The sequence below is a fragment of the Lepisosteus oculatus genome, chromosome 11 (assembly GCF_040954835.1).
Source record: "Lepisosteus oculatus isolate fLepOcu1 chromosome 11, fLepOcu1.hap2, whole genome shotgun sequence".
Classification (NCBI taxonomy): domain Eukaryota; kingdom Metazoa; phylum Chordata; class Actinopteri; order Semionotiformes; family Lepisosteidae; genus Lepisosteus; species Lepisosteus oculatus.
The window spans coordinates 15,620,860-15,640,017 of NC_090706.1; the positions used below are offsets into that span (position 1 = coordinate 15,620,860).

General features: G+C 52.6%; 1 protein-coding gene across 2 annotated transcripts in view; it reads right to left on the reverse strand.

Annotated features, from left to right (window-relative positions):
• tyk2 (tyrosine kinase 2) overlaps positions 1-18,594 on the reverse strand; it is a 43,865-nt gene extending 25,271 nt beyond the window's left edge. The window contains exons 1-6 of one of the 2 annotated variants that reach the window (XM_015349140.2): positions 18,385-18,594; positions 17,657-17,808; positions 7,337-7,557; positions 6,578-6,701; positions 1,879-2,035; positions 707-870 (exon numbers count right to left, since the gene is read on the reverse strand). In XM_015349140.2, coding sequence (XP_015204626.2) covers positions 707-870; positions 1,879-2,035; positions 6,578-6,701; positions 7,337-7,517 — 626 coding nt within the window. In that variant the 5' untranslated portion in view covers positions 7,518-7,557; positions 17,657-17,808; positions 18,385-18,594. The remainder of the gene's footprint in view (positions 1-706; positions 871-1,878; positions 2,036-6,577; positions 6,702-7,336; positions 7,558-17,656; positions 17,809-18,384) is intronic. The other variant, XM_006631591.3, reaches the window with a different exon arrangement.
• Between the last annotated feature and the right edge of the window lie 564 nt (positions 18,595-19,158).

The following is a 19,158-nucleotide window of genomic DNA, read 5'->3' on the forward strand; positions in this document are numbered from 1 at the left end:
CCGGTAGGCCTCATCTGACCTATCAGATAACATGCGTTTCTCAAAGCAAGGGTGATGCACTTTATCCCGGTCACGTTCCCTGCCAGCCAGAAAGAGCACATTGTGACAATTGCGGTGCTTCCTTATTTGCGTTTGGCTCAAAATGTCAGAAGCACCTATTCAAACCAATGAGAAGGCGACAATAATGAGAAATTAAGAGCTCAAATCCTCAAAAAACACGCCCTGTGCAGATCTCCCTTTGATTCTAATTCGCAAGAGCGCAGCAGCGACAACGTGACACTTACAGAAATATTGCCTGAAGAGCTGCGCCTGTCTGCCGCACAATTTGCATTAATTACCTGGTAGGCAAATACTCTAATAAAAACAGTCTCCTGTGGTTAAGGCACACAAAATGTCGCTGTGGTGAGTTGTGCAGTGTGGCAGCTCTATTTCTACAAGCTGAGCTGGGACCATCTATTGCCCTGTGAAGGAATGGTGTCCCATCAACAAGAAAGCAGATGCCTGCCCTCTGTTCTCCCTTGTGCGTTCAGGACAGCCTCCTTGCTTGCCGTAACCTCCTGAATCCAGGAGAAGCAGCTGACCCATAATTAACCTTCGATGGCGTCAAGTGTGACTCTGGCTGGGCGTGATCGCAGGTCCCTTTTATCAGCAGACATTCAAAACAGATGCAACACAGGCTTGTCTGCGGGCGAAAACAGGAAGTTACCTCAGTTCCTTGGCCACTTCCTCCAGAGAGCGCTCAGACTGCAGGGCCACGCTGGACAGGTGCAGGACGGCCATGCCCAGGCTCTCGTTCTTGAACCTGCTGAGTTCTGCTTCAGTGCGGATGTCCTGCAGGGACACGGCGTCGTTCACGAAGTCGTGCTTCCCCTAGGAGGGGGCAGGGAGAGGGAGGACACTGCCCGCTTAGAGCCGAGACCAGCCAAGAAGAGACCTACCTGGACTTATCATTGATTAAGACCACAGGGGCTAACTCACTCTCATGGGTCCTGACTCTTGAAGAAATATACCAAAAAACACTGGACTGGACTCAGGCTGAGTCTGAACTGAAGCACCTGTCTCCTGCTGGGGTCTGTGCTCTGCATCTCGGACGAGCCAGCAGAGGAAGTCCCGAGCAGAAGGAAACCTCAGCTCTGAGTTTTTTTTTCCCCCTTTTGCAATAGTCCCCCTACAACAGCACCCCCCCCCCCCTCCACACATGCCACACCACCCCCATTGAAGCAGCAGTACTCTCTGCCACACTTTCAGCAGAACCTCCCAGGTCACAAGTGAGCTGCTTAGACAATGGGGTGAAAAAAGGAAACAATACGGGCGTAAATACTAGGAATCTGAGCTTTATAACTTTTTCCACAACTCGGGTTCTCTCCATTGGCTGAAATCTGAAGTGACGCATCTCTACCGTCTGGGATGGACACACAGAGCAATGTCCAGGGACACCAGGTTCCCCCCGGGTCCATCTGCTACTCTGGACAAAAGAAGCAGCACTGAATGTTCTGAAGGGTGAAAAACCGAAGCTTCAAAGTTAAGCTTAAATGCCTGAAGAGTTTCACAGCTGCCAACACTTTTGAAAAGGATGGGTTTTCAAAATGGGAACTGTAGAGCTCTGTGAAGGAGAACAAAACAGACTGTCCCCATTCATTAAATCAATCAGGTCTTAACACCCCTGGACTAGATCACCACATCACCTCCTCCTGCATTACCCTGTCAGCGGGCCGCTCAGCTTGACCAGTTCAGCTCTGATCGCTGGCGGGGGCCGCGTGTCGAGTTTGGGATTCTCAGCAGCTAGTCTTGCGTGCCTAACTCTGTTGACTCTTGTCAAAAGTTGCCGTGGCAGCTGCGGTCCAGGCGCACCCAGCAGGCCGGGGTCACGCCCCTCACCTGTGCGAACAGGTACTCCAGGGACGGCTGGTCCAGCAGCGGGCTGCCCGGCTCGCCCTTCGCCTTCCCTCTGCTCCAGTCCCCGCCGCCGCGCAGCACGGACCGGTACACCGCCGGCTCCTTCTCGTTCAGGCCGTGCCAGTTGCGGAAGTAAAACCTGCGGGAGGGAGAGGAAGGCAAAACCGGGGTCAGGCCCACCAGCCTCCTGCAGGACTCGGACGGCAGCCCCAGCAGGGCTCCGGCCCTGCAAGCCGAAGAAATCGCAAGAAAGCGATGCTCCTTCAGGGCAAAGGGCACAACTTCTCAGAAACCACAGCTGACCCCCGCCGCAATGCTGCATTGAATCCAAACTTAAAACAGAACATTAGATACCTACCACAAACATTCCTCTCTAACAACATTAAGCAAGGCCAGTCTGTTCAGCACATCACACTCTGTTCTGCCAGTCCCACTGACCCGGGACTGAAACCTGGCTTGTGCACAAGAATACGGATTTCAGACGCCTGGCATTGAAATCTACTACAAAGATTAAACTGCGCCCAGTTAAGGCACTTCATGGGGAATCGGATCCTGTCCGGCCTCTGGTAGGCCAACCCAGCACAGCCTCAGGTCTAGAGAAGGACTGATGAATAATGTAAGGGAGAATAATAATAATTACTTACACTTATATAGCTCTTTTCTGAACACTCCACTCAAAGCACTTTACAGGTAATGGGGATCCCCTCTACCACCTGCGGGTGTGTAGCCCCACCTACCAGTACACTCACCACACACCAGCTATCAGTGGGGAGGAGAGCAGAGTAATGTAACCAATTCATAGATGGGGATTATTAGGAGGCCATGATTGGTAAGGGCCAATGGGAAATTTTGCCAGGATGGAAAAATACTTCCTAACCAGAGATGCAGCAGTAAAAGAGGAAGGAAGGGTGATGGACAGGGATGCACACAGGGGAAGGCAACAAAAAGAGCACAAAGGCCGTTTTTTTTCTCTCTTTTTCTTAAGCAGTGCAAGAACAGAGAGCTTTCAGCCGTAGATGCCTTACAAGTTTGTCCACATACTGGAGACAATCTGATCACTAAATAAATCAGAGCTTAAGGAAAACAAAAAAGTAAAGTAAAGCATAAAAGAATGAACAAAAAAATAATTCCCAGGAATGTGATGATTAGCATAAAAAACCATCTCTTGCACCAGAGATCCTAACACCTGGTTCTGGCAGGACCCTCAGCTCTTAATTGAATCGATCCACTGGTGTGGCCTTGATCGATTGAATTTCCAAGCCTTCAGTCACTGATTGGCTTCGGCGTTCCCTGTAGAAGGAGCTGCTGCTCTCAGGGTTTCAAAGCTGACCTGCTGGTTCCACCCTCTGGCTCACTCGTCCACAACATGTAGGAGTGGAGCAGAAGAGCAGGAACGCAGGAATGCATTTTTTTTACACCAGCATATCAGCTGAACCACAGGGGAAAAAAAACAAACACTGAAATAAGAATGCCGCCAAGGAAGAGACAAAAAGCCAAGCTCATGAAAAAGCCCATCGAAAGGACGACTCCAGGAAGAAATGGGGAAAATATTTGCCCTTCTAATATTGCCAAGATCAGCAAAATGGGAAGAGGCCGGTTTCGAAGAATCCTACTCCCTCCCATACCACTCCTGGGAATTTCAGTAGAGAGGAGAAGGATTCGGAGTGAGAGAGAGAGACAGAAGATGAGCTCCAGTGCTCAGGAGACAGGCAGCACTGATGACGCACACAGAAATCTGAAGGGCCTTATTGGTAAAATTTCTGCTTTTAGACTCTAATGTTTCACTCCCCCTGTGCCGAGGAGAGAGTTCTGAAACTGGATAGCAGGGCCAGCTCCTCGCAGAAGATACCAGAAGAAGCTTTTACCGCTGTCCCCGAAGCCCCCAGGCCATGCTTATGTTACTGCATTATCGCGTGATCAATAATGAAACACCTCTAGCGATCGCAGGTTTTAGCTGAGTCGGCGCTGGCAGACCACGGCTTCGAGCGGAGTTTCACTGTTTCTTGGCGAGACAGCAGCGGTGACAGCACACTGATTTATAACATGTTCCCCGAAGCCACCGTGAGAAGATCTGGACTTTCCGCTCGCTGTGGCATCACTCCAGGCCAGTGCCCCCTTTTCAGACACTTCTCTGTCCTTTAAAGCAGCTGGACTTCCATTTTCAGGCAGTGGGTTTTAGGCCATCAGGACTACTAGAGCACTTTTAATAATAATAATAATAATAATAGCTTACACTTATATAGCACTTTTCTGGACACTCCACTCAAAGCGCTTTACAGGTAATGGGGACTCCCCTCCTCCACTACTAGTGTCCAGCCCCACCTGGATGATGTGATGGCAGCCATAGTGCACCAGTACACTCACACACACCAGCTATCAGTGGGGAGGAGAACAGAGTAATGAAGCCAGTTCATAATGGGGATTATTAGGAGGCCGTGATTGGTAAAGGTCAATGGGAATTTTGGCCAGGACGCCGGGGTTACAAACATCTCAACAACAAGGGTTGCGCCAAGTACTTCACGATGGCCACTGGAGGAAATAACTCGGGGTCCATTTGCCAGGAAAAATCCTTTAATAAATGCCAATATTTTGCACAAGGACCCTGATCTGTGACAATCAGGATATACAGAGGGAGACCTGATAAGGCTCTGCTCTCTCAACACACTCATTCTAGGATTAGAGAAGCTTCCTGCATTCTAAGAAGGAAACGTGTGCAGTCCTGCTGGGGTTATTTTTAGCATGCACGCCACACAGTGGACTTCTCCATCATTTTGATCCTCAGTTTCCATCTCAGCAAACTAGCATTCACCTGTTTGACTAAAGAGTTCAAGGGATACTAAAATAAAAATGGCTATTTGGCCTTTACCGCGGGCCACAAGCAGAGACGATGAGTAAGTGCGAAATGACAAGTATGACTTTTTTCAATTAAAAATTCATTTTCCGTTATACAAGAGCATCGATTTTGGGCTTTTACAGACCTTTCTGCATCATGGGAGTACGGAGAAGAGAAAAGAAGAATCTATGCACAGTCTCTGACGAATAAGAGCGTCTGGGTACAACGCAATGTCAGCAACAGGATGTTCAAATACTTAGAACAGCACTGATACAATACCAAGAAACAGAGGAACAAGTCTTCCCGTCGACTGCTGTGCACTTGTTTCAGAAAGCGCCCGACAGTGGGACGAGAGTTTTCCTTCTCCCTTTAGCGCGGGGAACTCTGAGCCAGAAGCCGGTGCCCAGCTCTGGCTCGCTTTCTGTTTTCTTGTTCTCGCGCCAGAAACCCAACCTCATGGAACACAGCCCGCGCTTGGGAAACTCCTTTCGCCAGAACTGCGAACTGTGAACAGCCCATGACCTGAAAGGCGCTGTGGGGGCAGGGGGGGCGGGGAGAAGAGAAAACCGATCGATTGTTCACACAGGACCCCCGGAGCGCGCAGCGATTTTGCGGCATCGGAGAACTCCGTGCGAGGATGACATCGCCCAGGGTCGGATGCGCTCGGCTCCCAGCGAGGGCCGAGGCACCGGCCTCTGCCTTAGAGGCCGGGCGTGCGGCTCAAAAGAAAGAAAACGATTTGGGCGATCTGGTGTTTCTAAATCCGAAACGAGTTTCAAGAGCAGCAGCAACAACAACAACAACAACAAAAAACCAAAGCCAGATCTGTAGTGCGCGCCGCAGCCGCTCAAAGGTCAGAGTTTTGGTTTAGTAACTCTGAAAATTCAATTATGAATCAACGAGCCGCCAAGTTAGAGAACGCGTTTTCTAGTGATCCGAGAAAAAAAAAAAGAAACTGATGACACTCATCCAGAAAGCAGTGATCTGCATGCAGGCTGTGCACTGCGGACAGGCACAAGAAGGCTCACGTTTCTCGGGCGCAGACTAATCCAGCACTAATCCTCTGTTCGCCATAGTGCACATTCGAGACCAACACTGCTTTTGGAAGTCGATAGCCAGCAGTTTCGCTGCACTCGGACAATTAAAACGAGCGTCCCGCTCCCCAGTTCCGCCCCCCCAAAAAAACTGAGTCGTCTCTTCGAAGAGCCTCACGACTTTATGCTTGGGGCTGGGCCCTGTTCCCAAAACCAGGCTCCGCCCATCCTCTGGGTATTACATGTTTCCTGCTTTCCAGACGTGAAAAAGCACCAAAGGCCCCAGAACATCCAGGCTGGCTCAGGCCAGAGCTTCCTCCTCATAATCGTTCCAGAGCAGGGACCTCCAGCCCTGCACTGGCAAGCAGGAGGGCTCCCCTGGCACGTCTGGCTCCAGAGGCTGTACAGAGCAGATCACCCAGACTCGCTGCTGAAATGAGGAATGAGGGCAATGTTGCCAAGGAAACGGAATCCTTTTAGGCTGGAAGAGAGATGACGTGGGGCCTTGATTCAGATCTGAGACACCAGGGCCAGGGCAAACCAGGGGGTTTCAGGATCAGCAGCAACACAAGGGGGCACCAACGAAAAGTCTGTCTGAGGCTCGCTGCTGACGGGAAACAGGAAGCGCGTCTTTGCCAGGAGGATTGTGGGAGTCTGGAAACAGCCTGCTGGGAAATCTGGCACAGCCGAAGCACCCAGATGTTGCCCAACAACCTCCGGTCATCTGAATGTTTTCATGCCTCGTGTTTTTCCACAGAGTTCATCGCTCCAGGGCCATTGTCGGGAATTGAACAGCAGGATCGGAGGGACCTACCTCATGCGGTAATGGACAATCAAGTTCTGCTCGTCCGCCACTGCAAACACATGGTTGGGACTGAACCAGCACTTCTTCTCTGGGTCATAGAGTGCAAACAGGCTGTGGCACAGCGGGGATATTCCTGCAGGAGCAATTGGAAGAGAAACATCTGTGTTAGTGAGGGATTCTGAGGCCAACTCGGAGGGGAGGTGGAGGGGGGAGCGCAAAGGCAGAGCACCCCCTGTGAATACACACAGCCAACATGTGACTTGGTTGAACAGTCAGCACATCCTGTCACGTGGATTGCAGCACTCTTGCTTCTTCCTGCATGTCAGACCCTGAAGCGAAGGCAAGCGCACGCAGGTGCAGTTCTGAGATTCCAGCCAGGGTGCAAAGGATGAAAACCAAACCCCTGTCAAGGGACGCTTGGCATGTTATCTGGGGAAGCTATGATCTTCTCCAAGCTCAGCTCTGTTTTGAATGATCTTGTGCAAAACTATTTAATTTCAATAAGTTAGTAACTTCAATAATTAGACCACCAGACAAACAGACTACCCCCCTCCCCCAACACTAAGGAAAAACTGACAGTACAGATCTGCTGTGCCAGTCCCCCAGTGTGGGCTGTCCTGCAGGGGGACAGGAGATCTGCTGTGCCAGTCCCCCAGTGTGGGCTGTCCTGCAGGGGGACAGGAGATCTGCTGTGCCAGTCCCCCAGTGTGGGCTGTCCTGCAGGGGGACAGGAGATCTGCTGTGCCAGTCCCCCAGTGTTGGACTTACCAACGGCCTTTGCAGCTTGAATGCAGATGTCCTCGGCACAGACCTTCCCCTCCACATACGAGAGCCATTTCTCCCCATCCCGGGTCCAGAACAGAAGCACCTTAATACCCCTCCACTTATCGATCAGGCTGCCCCCAGTGTAGGACTCGCTGGCCTTCATTGAGCACCGGCACAGAGACATCTTCTGTGTTTCTGCCTCTGCTTTTACATCAGAAAGGACCCTGTGAACAAGAACAGCTGCATCAGGAAACAGACTTTAAAGAGGAAAAAAAAAACATTTATAAAGCACCTGTCCAAACCCAAGGACATTTTCGATAAAGAAAAAGAACAATAAAAAGTAAAAGAAATTAAATGAGCACATACAGATATAATGTAAGGGAATCAGACATCTGGAAAAAGGTGAGTATTCAGTTTAGATCTGAACAGTCAAAGAATTTGTCTCTGCTAGGCTCGGAGGATGGACATTAAATAACAACTGAACAGTGACAGAAAAGGCACCGTCATGAGACGTCCAGCCTACAGGAGGCAGTGTAAACATGGAGGAGTTCAAAGATGAACGCAAGCACCAAATCCAGACCTGTCGTGTCTTTCTCACATCTTACCAGTGTAGCGGCGAGGCTTATTAATAAGAAAGAAGTAAGTGTTCTGAACCTTCCCAAATGAGGCCCCATTTCTCTGTTCATCTCTGTGGTGCAGCCACAGAGAAACTATTCATGCAGGCTGATTTAAGGTTTCTTTTGATAAGGGACACCTCCCAAAGGGGGATGCACTTAGCTAAGCCTGGCTATCATGATCAATGGTCATCCATTGGCGCCTATCTGTCTAGGGAGTGCCAGATGGACATCTGGACTGCATTCCTAAGTGTCAGGAGTAAGTGACTCATATCTCACCTTGATCAACCAATCAGGGACTAGTAGGGCCGAGTAACCCACGTGGGACTCTGATGCCCATGGAACTTTCAGCCAATCAACGAGCTGAAGTTCCTCCAGGTAAAAACAGGCAACACGGAGATTCAGTGAGATTCAGTGGAGAATTCTGTGGACTATTCTAAAGGGAATTCAAAGGAGAATTCCAGGGCAGGACGGCCCAGGAGCAGAAGGCTCCCAAGGGCAGGACATTCTCGCAGCGCGCCTCCTGACCATCCTGAGACTCAGCCCGGACAACCACGGAACGGCCAGTGTGTCCAAGTGCCAGAACTTTCCTTTGTTCTAAGAGTCTAGAGCGGAGGTTACCAGAGAGTAACCAGAGGATCCAACCCAGGTTGGCACCAGCAGCAAGCCTCGTGGACAGGTCATAACTGTGGACAGCTGAATCACTATTCAGAACTAGCTCTTCATCAGGAACGAACTGGTCCTCTTCCTGACTTGCTGGGACTCACAGTCATCTTTTCTCCTGTGCATAAACTTTGCTAGTTAAAGCCAACACTAACTAGCCAGTCAGTGAGCATCAGCAGCGCACCGTCGCAAGCCGCACAGCACAGCCTGGCACCGAGCCAGAGAGCGCGGATTGAACAGCAACAGCCTGCAACTGTTTCTTTGTGCCCGCAGGAGATCTGAATCCCCAGAGATTGGATGAGTATTCAACTTCAATGCATTACAGCTCGAGAATTCAATTGTTATCCCAACCAGTTGATATCAATTTAATTCCTAAGAGTTATGTACTTGTTTTGAGTATCCAATGTAGAAGTTATAACCAAGTTCATTTACGAAACGGTCTAAATGAATGATATACTGAACGTATGTCCTCTTGATATGTGTAACACTTTGTAACTGACTGAATATATACCCTTTGTATTCTGATAACCCTCTCGATAAGATCTGTTAGGTTTATATGCATATTCTATATATTAATAAATGTATCCTCGTGTATTAGTACCTGTGTGTGCGCGTTGTTTGAGTTATGTCGCATGGTTGGATTCTAAAGCCATCAAAAGAATCAACTTTGTGATTTACTGCTACAATTAATAATTGTCCCAGTAAATGCCCAAACCCTACAGAACTGGTGCCTTCAGAGAGCACACTACATTACACCAGCATGAGAGGAGGAGGAGGAGGAGGGGAGGAGGGTCTGAATTTCAGAAGCACGGGGCAGGGATCTGTCCTGGAACTGGAGCGCGCCGCCTTCCCCGCGACATTCTATCCTCCAGCACCTACTCCCTGGCACGTCTCCCAGCTTCCTGGAGCCGCTCCAGGGTCTTTCCAAAGGTTCTTCCTAAAAAGCGCCCGCTGCTTCCCCTGTCGGAGCGGGGCACGCTTTCTGATCACAGGGCTGCCGCCGAGACACGGCCCTCCTGGCCCGGTCTCACAGCCCGCGTTCAGCTCGATTTGTTCACTGCACATGTTCGACACTGACCTCTCCTTCCGGATCTGAGCTCTCTCGTTCGGCATCTGCTCGCGCAACGGGAGGATCTGGAGCTGTTCTATCAAACGAGGCCCCTGGCCGACAATACTGCCATTAAAAACCTGCGCTGCTACCAAAACAGCACCTGCCTGCTGTCCAGCACTGCAGAACCGTTACCACCAGAAACGCACACCAGTGTTACCAACGAGAGGTGGCCCTTCGGCCCTCTCAGCTCATTCGGTGGTTAATCAGTGGACCGACCCGAGGATCTTATCCAGTTGCTTCCTGATAGAAGCCAGGGCTTCAACAAGGCTTCAGGTCAGCTTGTTCCAGACTCCTACCCACTCTTTGTGTAAATAAGTGCTGTTCTGATGTTTAAATGCCCTTCCGCATGATTTCCACATGTGCTCTCTGCTTCCCCCACCCCCATCCATTGGAAAGAAAAAGCAGCCCCAGCGATATGCAAACACAGAAACCACTGGAGAGACCAGACAGGGTTCGCTACACATCCCACCAAAGTCTCCTGGTTGGGAATCCCAGGTTTAGGAAAAAAATCCCCCCCCCAAAAAAAGAGATACCCACGTTCAAGTATATCAAAGAGCACAAACAACAAAAGTTTGGCATTCGACCCCAAGACGGAAGGGGCACCTGCGATGGCAGGAAGACTGCGCAGCTGTACGAGTCGTTTCAGGACTCGTCAGCAGCCCTCAAACCTGCCAAAGATCCAGCTCCAGCACGCGCCGGTCCTGATCTCCTGGGATCACGCTGGCATCGGGCGCGGGGGAGGCCAGGCTTCCTGCAGACAGGCCGCGCAGTGTAAGAAACAAGCCAGGCGGGCAGAGTCAAGCTCCTGCTTCAGCCGCGCAGCAGCAACACAGGAACATGAACCGCTCCCACCCCCAACCCCCCCGGCGGCGCAATGAACGACAGACCCTCGTGACCCCCATCCCCGGCATCTGCCCCTCGAGGTTGGGGGACAGCCAGAGCAGCCCTGCAGCTGTGGACTGGGCTTCCTCTGCCAGTGTGGTCTGACCTGAAGCACCTGTCTCCTGCTGGGGTCTGTGCTCTGCATCTCGGACGAGCCAGCAGAGGAAGTGCCGAGCAGAAGGAAACCTCAGCTCTGAGCTTTTTTTTTTTCCTTTTGCAATAGTCACCCTACAACAGCACCCACCCCCCTTCACCACACACACGCCACACCACCCCCATTGAAGCAGCAGTACTCTCTGCCACACTTTCAGCAGAACCTCCCAAGTCACAAGTGAGCTGCTGGCTGTGTTTTACTGATGAGAAGCTAACAAAAGAAAAAGAACGCACAGTACAAAAATACAAGCACCCCACAGTTCTGGTCCTGGAGGACCCCTGTACAGTATCTGCTGGGTTTCCTTGTGTCTTGAAACCAGCAGCACCAGAAGTGCTGGGAACAGCTGCTCCAGTTAGGTCAGCACTGAGCTCATCCAGGTGGCTCAACACTCCTGCTGGACGGAAAACCAGTCTGGGGCGACCCCTCCTCTTAAGATGAGCGAGGGAACAAACCTGTGCTACACTACTGCCAAATACACGCAGCCCCCCCACACACACACAAAAACTAAGATCAGTTACAAGGGGAAGTGGAGGAGCTTTGAAAGAAATGTGCAAGCAGCAAGCAAGACCCATTCAAGCGAAGAAAAACCAGGCTGCTTCCTGGGGCTCCTCTGCTGAAGCATAGAGCCAGCCAGACACAAAGAGCCTTTCAAGGGCCAGCCTTACCTTGCAGATAGCAAGCAGAAGGCAGACAGCGCACGCCGGGCTTGCGGTGCACAAGACGACAGCTGCAGCTCGCTAGACCACTGTCTGCAACGCCCTCCTCTAGCAGACAGCCAGGGCAGCGAGGCGATGCTGCGCGGGGATCCAGGGTGCGCGCGCTGACAGCCCCTCTGCCCCCGAGCCCGCGCGCCGCAGCAGCCGGGCCTGTGACCTCACCCCTCAGCCCAGCGGAGGAGCCGCGGGTGACTCACCGGACCCACGCGGCGATGATCGCTCGCTGGGCACGATGAGATCAGCCCGGGGAGAGGGGAAGGCCAGGGTGACGACATCATCCCTATCCCAGTAAGGGCTCGCACTGCACTGAGCTGCAGGGCACGTGTTTTTCTTGTTCCTGATCGCCACACCTTCACATGAGGGGGGGGCGGCACACGGGCGGCACGCAGAGGCTGCAGTGCAGTCCGGCGCCGCTCGGTCCAAAACCCTGCAAAAGCCACGCGAGCGACAATGACATCCCCGCCTTTCCGCCCAGACGAGACACGAGATGCAACAACGCAGAGGAGCAGAAAGAGATGCCGAGACAAAGAGGGGACGAAGCAACGTCGGATGAGGGAGAGGAGACGGCGCCGGACAGGCGCCGAGAGGACGAGGAGGGAGGGGAGGGCTGGACATGGAAAGGAGGAGGGAGGGCAAAGAGAAAGAGTCGACGAAAGTGGGACTGAGGAGGACAAAGGAGGGAAAGAGACGAAGCCGCGAAGAGGAAGAAGCCGAGGCGGAGAGGGGAGGCAGCAGTGACACGCTGGCCTGTTCATATGACCCAGCTTGGAAAGAGCAAGGCGCTGGGCCTGTAAGCTTCCGAGCTCAGATTTGCACAAGCAACCCCTCCACCTCTTTATCACATGCATGTAACACCCCCAGCTCGAATCCGGAGCCCCCACCACACACACACACACACACACACACACACACACACCCCCTGCCCGAAACTAGAACCACACACACCCCTGGCTCGAAACCAGAACCATACAGCTTCACATCCCGATGTCAGTAAAAACAGTCTCACCTGCTATACATGGGGAACAAAGAGCCACTGAAAAACTCACTTCTTAAGTGAAGTGCACACAACATGCTCATTTTAACAGCTTTCAACTCACAGGATCTTTAAACTGGAAACCAACTGGATTGATGGCTCCACTGGTTCTTCCTTCAGAGTTGCTTTTAAAGTAAAAATAGGCACATTTTTAATCTGAATGAATGTAATAATGCCCTGTGATCCTGCTTTCAGCCTGTTGCATAAGTACTTGAGGTACAGAGTCTACATTCCAGTAGGTGAAGCGTTTTGTAGATCTGCTCACATCTCATCTCCAGACACGTGTTACACAAAGACTCTAAGGAAACAGCAGCCGGTGCTCTTGCGAGCTAGAGGAAAGAAACTCCTGTCCACTCTTTGAAAACGTTACTGCTTTGTCACTTGTTGAGCTTCTGGGATTGCGAGCTTCTTTTTTGCTTCTACAAGGCAAGGACTTTCTATTCTGAAATCCTTGTATCTCGAGTTGGATAAAAGCTTCTATCAAGCTAACAAAGAAAGAGAAATTCTCAGTAAAGGCACCGGGGAAGAAAAAGCTCTTTATCATATACCAAACGCCAAAAGCTGACTGCTCGAGTCGGAGCTCTGCTGACTTTGAGGAGGAGCAGTATTCCCAGCTCTGCCCTGACTGCTCCACACGCTGTCCTAGACAGGCAGCCATTTACCAGGCCCTGCCCGAGGCAGGATTCACAGCCTGGCTCTTAAAGGTCAGGGAGGAGCGAGTGAGCTCAGGGCTTGCCCACACTGACAGACACGCACACACCTACATTCTCAGAACACATCCGAGACTGGAACATCAGTCAAGCCCTTAGAAACCTGTCTGTGCAGTTGGGCTTTTTGCTCCTGCATCCAGCTGACAGATCTTTGCAGGGTATTAATTACATGGCTATACAGTATATGCATGGATTTTTTTTACCGTATCAGGTGAAGCAGGCAGTGCACAGCAGTTAGTTCTGCTGCTGCGTTCTATTGGTAACACGCAGACAATCAGTAATTTCACTGGTGCTGCATCCTGCGTTGGTATCGCCCTGTCACCCAAGGCGCCGGGGGTCGTTTCCTGCAACTGCACATTTTAGATTTTGAAACACTCCGATACCGCGGCCACATCCTCATCAGACCTTTGCTTTTGATTAAAAAAAAAACAGATGTTGCATAAACTTTTCCAAATCTCTACTGCATCTCCACATACAGCACGAGTCGCTCGTGGGAACCCATTCTTGTGAAAGGGCAAGGATTTTGATCCAGACAGCGTTTAAACACACCGTAAAAAATACCCCCGCTCCCTGCCTCTGCATACTCACAATATCACCAAAACGAAGCACTCATCACCGCTGGGTTGCAGCACGGACTGATTGTGCAACCTCAGCCATAAAACCAGCACAGGGAATTCTTTTTGCGTTCGTGAGCTTTTAAATGTCAAGCAGCCAGCGCTTCTTCGAGCCAAGTTTAACTGCTCCCAAACCACAGAGAGCGACTGGGAGAGCCGGAGACAATGCACCTGTGTTCTTTCTCTCTGGGTCCCTCTCCGCGCCTCCCAAATGCTCGCGGCTCGACAGCTGGGGCTGCAGACGAGCTGCTGGGCCAGTCCAGCTGCTGCTCGACTGGGCGGAACCCGAGACCCTCGGAACGATACCTTTGCTGCAGCTACTGCTTCGCCCCCCGCCCAGAAACCTCTCCCCGAGCAGCAGGGGGCAGCGACGTGCCGCTGCCCAATCTGCCAGGATATCCCAGGGAAGCAAACTCTGACAGCAGGATCCTCTGCTGGAATAACCCCCCCCCCGAAAACTCCTGGGAGGCGAAGCAAACCAGAAAGGAAAAGCCAGTTTAATGATATAATACTGCAGCGACGGGCATCTGGGCACTATGAAAACGCGCCCCGGGCAACGCGAAGTGAGAGTCGCGTCGACGCACAACACGGACGCCGTCGCACTGCAGCCCGGCCCACTGCCTGGCCCGCCACACGGCCAGCGCTGCCTGACCCGGCGGGCCGCAGGCCGAGAGATGATGGCCCCGTCCAGCCGCCGCGATTAAACCCCTGCGCACAGCGCTGGCGCACGCCCGCACCCCCACCCGCGTCATGCCCCCCCAAGCACTAGCGGCGTCCGGCCCTCACACAACCCCACACAGCACGATGATAAAAGAGGCAGAGACAGCCAGGACTCCTGTGCAGCGCCCATCGAAGCCGGACCGCAGGCTTGTTCCCCCACTGTCGGCTCTGCGGGCTACATCTACTGTTCCCGCTGCTGGAGGCAGCTGCTGCACCTTGGCGTCCAACTCCTTCCACCCCGCTGTGCGGGAATAAATTCGATCCTGGGATTCCTGCCCTGGCAGCGGCATGGCATGACTGGCGCGCTGCCATCGGCTGGTACTTTTATTTCTTCCCATGTCTTCCAACGGCCAACTATTTTGTTGAGCATCCTGCGCCACCTGACGCCCCCAGCTGTCAAATCAACCATCGGCCCCGCAGAGCACTGCGAAGCTCGGGCCAGCGGGGAGCAGGCCTGGAGGCTGGCATGTTCCCCTGAAGCGGGCACCTACAGCGCCGCCAGCCCCCGCCCGAGGAGGAGCGCTGTAGGCTGCCAAGGGGGCCCTCCGCGCCGGGTCAGCGACAGACACCCCAACCTCAGAGATCCTCATCATCCTCACCAGCTGGGAGACTGGGCTCAGCTTGGGAGCAGGACAGGCCTGCGGCTCTGACTTGGAAATCACGAGCCTGCAGGCCAGGACAGGCCAGGTGCGAGAGCTTACCTGCACCAGAGGGTTCCCCTTCAGAGGTTTCTTTCTTCTCCTGTCAGATTTACTGTCTTCTCAGCATATTTATTGTGCCACAACCTATTTGTTGTTCCTGTTGCTATTATTGATTACGTTTGCGATGTGCTGTCTACATTGCGTGGTGTGGTGTGGGTCCCGAGAGATAAGCGAATAAGAACTCCAGTGTACACGAACACATGGCAGTGAACTCCTCTGTGTCTCTACGTCTACATCCGGTGGCTTCACTTTGCAGGCTGGGGGTTCTTCTGCAATCCTACAGCCAAACAGTGCCGCCCTCCGCTAACCCGAAGTTGTGACCCCCGGAGACCAGAAAGAGTCCCCATAATCTACACCAGCTCCACCTCCCCGGGACACACTGCACACAAACAGCCGAGCTCGGGGGGGGTATAGGCAGACGTGACCGTGTGGGCCAGGTCAGCGCTGGACAGCTGCAGAGCCTCCACTGGGGACCACGCAGGTGTGTGCACGTGCCCCCTCGCCATCACCGCTCTCCACAGCTGGGCTAGACCAAAACCCTGCCGAACGTCCCATTACGGACACAGCCTGTCCACCAGGGGCGGAGCGGTGGCTCTGTGGCTAAGGATCTGCGCCTGTGACTGGAAGGTTGCCGGTTCAAATCCCGCGGCCGGCAGAGGAATCCTACTCCGTTGGGCCCCTCAGCAAGGCCCTTAACCTCAGCTGCCCTAGGGGTGCCGTACAATGGCAGACCCTGCGCTCTGACTCTGAGGGCGGCACCAAGCTTCTCTCCCTGTCTGCGTGTCTGTCTCCATGGAGAAAAAGCTGGGGTATGCGAAAAGACGAATTCCTAATGCAAGAAATTGTATAGGGCTAATAAAGAAACATTATTATTATTATAAACGCAGACTGCCAGAGACCCACAGAGGCTCCGGGAGGGATCCAGTCCACCTCCCGAGACCCCGGGGACGGGAGGGAAGTCCTGCTGGCTAGGGGTTCCCCAGTTCTCGGCTTGTCGGGGAGCCCCCCGGCACCGGCGGAGCGGGAGTGCCCAAGCGCGCACGCAACCCCCTCCGCTCCAGCTCGCCGGCCTGGGGTTTGGGCTCCGCCAGCGGAAACACAGCTCGCCGGCGAGGGCAGTCCTGTGGGGGGCAGTCCACAGGGAGACCGACGGCGCTGCACCGTGGCTCGATCGCTCTCGCCGTCTTTACCAGACCTGCTGCTTCTGGGACACACTGGTGTCTGTGCTCTTCTGAAAGAGACCACCTCCCTATCTGCACCGAGGGATTTCCCCCACCGCCATCCGCATGAGGGCATCGGATTACTCCCACCGCCTGTTACATGACGCATCGAGGGGGACCGCGGCAATGCAGCAGCAACAAAAAAAAATCCTGTACAATTACAACGCATTAACTATCTTAAACGGCCATGTGTGTCTTATCGCAGCCCTCCATGGACTTTAAAAGTAGGGGTTCCAGCGTGCCCTCTGACGTACGGGGGAGTCTGGTCTGCAGCCCGCTGTCGCTGGGCGCACATTTTCATTTCCGTCGACAGCGACCTTTACAATCCAGCGACGAGGGTTCGTGCGCGCAGCCCCCAGTCTACCCGAGGCACAGCTGGAAACAATGGCGAACTGCACCCCCCGTTTCTGCCCTACCATGGGTTTTCCACCCCTCCTCGGTCGAGCGCGGGGGCCAGCACACAGACCAACGGGCTGAGATCAAGGACTCCTGTCCGCACGATGGAAGGCAGGTGAATTTCTCGCACGGCTCATGGAAAAGATGCGGACGGCTGAAGCGTTCTGCTCTTAGCGGTTTCATTCCGTCAAGTGCTGGACAGCGGTTCATCAATATGGCCAGCGAGGGTGCCGGGCTGGGCGCCCCGATACCCCCCGCGCGGTTTGTTTACACGCCGTTAATCCCAGCGCGGGCTTGCCGTTGAGGAAATGCCCGCATCCGCCACAACAGCACCCGAATAAAAAACAGAACGCCGATTCACGTCAAAGCTTCTACACAGGCGGACTTTGACGAAGACCAAAAAGAGCAAAGGAAAGTGAAAATCTGGTCTACCTGCCGCGATAACCAGCGGTACATACCCCGCAGCCTTGTCATTTTGTAGGATATTTAATAAGTGCCGTGCGAGCTACACAGCACAGTCCACCCCGAAGTCTGTTACGCACGTTGAGCACTTTACTCATCGCATGAGTGTGCATCATTCCAAGCGCGTTTAGGTTTCGGTGGCTGTTGGCTCGTCTCCGTGCAATAACGACTATTAAACAGAACACCCCGCAGAAGGGAGGGGGGGACGTGCAACGCAAAGGATCCCAGATGCATCCCGGAGACACAGCCGCATCCGAGCCCACAACCCTGCGCGTGCATCTGCCCGACCTGCGGAGCCGCGAGCCCAGACGCCAAGGGGGCGCATACCTGAGGAACTGGGGAACTGCTCGTGAACAACGTCAGCACCGTCCGAGCCGGCGGCGTGTGCGTCCTGTCATCGCAACACGGCAGCCGGGCTCCAGCCCACAAACACAACAGTACCGATCCGGGGGGAAAGGACAGCAAAAGACGAGGTCAACCTATTAAAAAAAAAAAAACACCGACATGAAACCTGCTTCTCCCCGCGAAGATTAATCACCGCGTTTTATTGTACACGTTTACAAGGCAACAGGTTATTTTGGACGCAAAACAAACCGCCCCTTTTCATTGTAATATACTCTGAGCTCTTTCGCACAAGATGCATCAGTATATATTTAGTACACGGGGAAAAAAACAACTCCTTTTTCCGCACGCGAACCAAGAAAACCAAGACAACCCGGCCTTCCGGAACCTACAACAAACACAGGAGTAGCCAACAACGCCATACATTAGACGTCAGCACAGTGGGGTAGCAAACGGCTGGCATTAAAAGCAAAGGGGCAAAAAAACTAAGTGTTAAAGCTACTTTGCCCCACTGCTGTTGCATATTCGTGCGATCAGACGTCACAGGTAAACAGTGCCATGTTTCTGACAGCTTTTCTCACAGCCCCGCGTCTCAATGCTGTCCAGGGCCTTAAGCAAAGATCAGTTAACTAAAAAAAGCGATTCTTGTGGGGGAAAACCCCCCAACAAAAACAAAAAACGCAATAAGAAGAGCAAAAATAAAGCGCGCTTACTTTTGCTGATAAAAGCTGTAGGTAGCGGTTATCACGACGATGAAGGACGAATGCACCGGTGGCTTTCAGCTTGCGGAATCCAGTGCTAGGTGACACCTTGGTACCCCGAATCCCAGTCTACACCCACACATTCCCAGAGCTGGCGCTTCGCAGGCCAGTCCGAGACGAATGAAACCACGAGCTGCTGCGCCCGAGAAGGAAAAAAAAAAAAAGAGAACGCCCCTAAAGCACGTGAAACGCGCATGCACCGTGGAGCGCCGCGGAGGATCGTGGGACTTGTAGTCGTAATGCTCAGGGACCGTCTTCCCTCACCCCCTTACTTTTTATTTTGGTAGTGTGGAGATTTTGAACTTTGCCCCCTTCCGCTCTAGCAACGCTAACGGGATAGCAAAAGGTGACGTCTCTACCAGAGTGCTGAGGTGATTTTTTTAATTAATCTGTACTGTCGCAGAAAAAGCGAGAACCCCTGAAGTCCCTAAAAAGTATTTAAATATTCACAACGTTGCCGTGGTGTGAAAGAGTGCACAAACACCTGGTTCATCGCTTTTCGTATAGCTGTATGAAAAACAGTTACTATTTTGGTACATCGTTACTGTTTGGGATCTGGATACAGTATTAAAAACAAGCCAGTAAATAATACATAATAACAAATATATTGGTGTGCGTAACAGTCTGTGTGTGTGTTTGTTTTTTGTATTTCACTTTCAAATTCGTGGCATGTACTGCGTCTTCCATGAGGCGTATTCAAAAACAAATTTTACCGATATTTGGGCA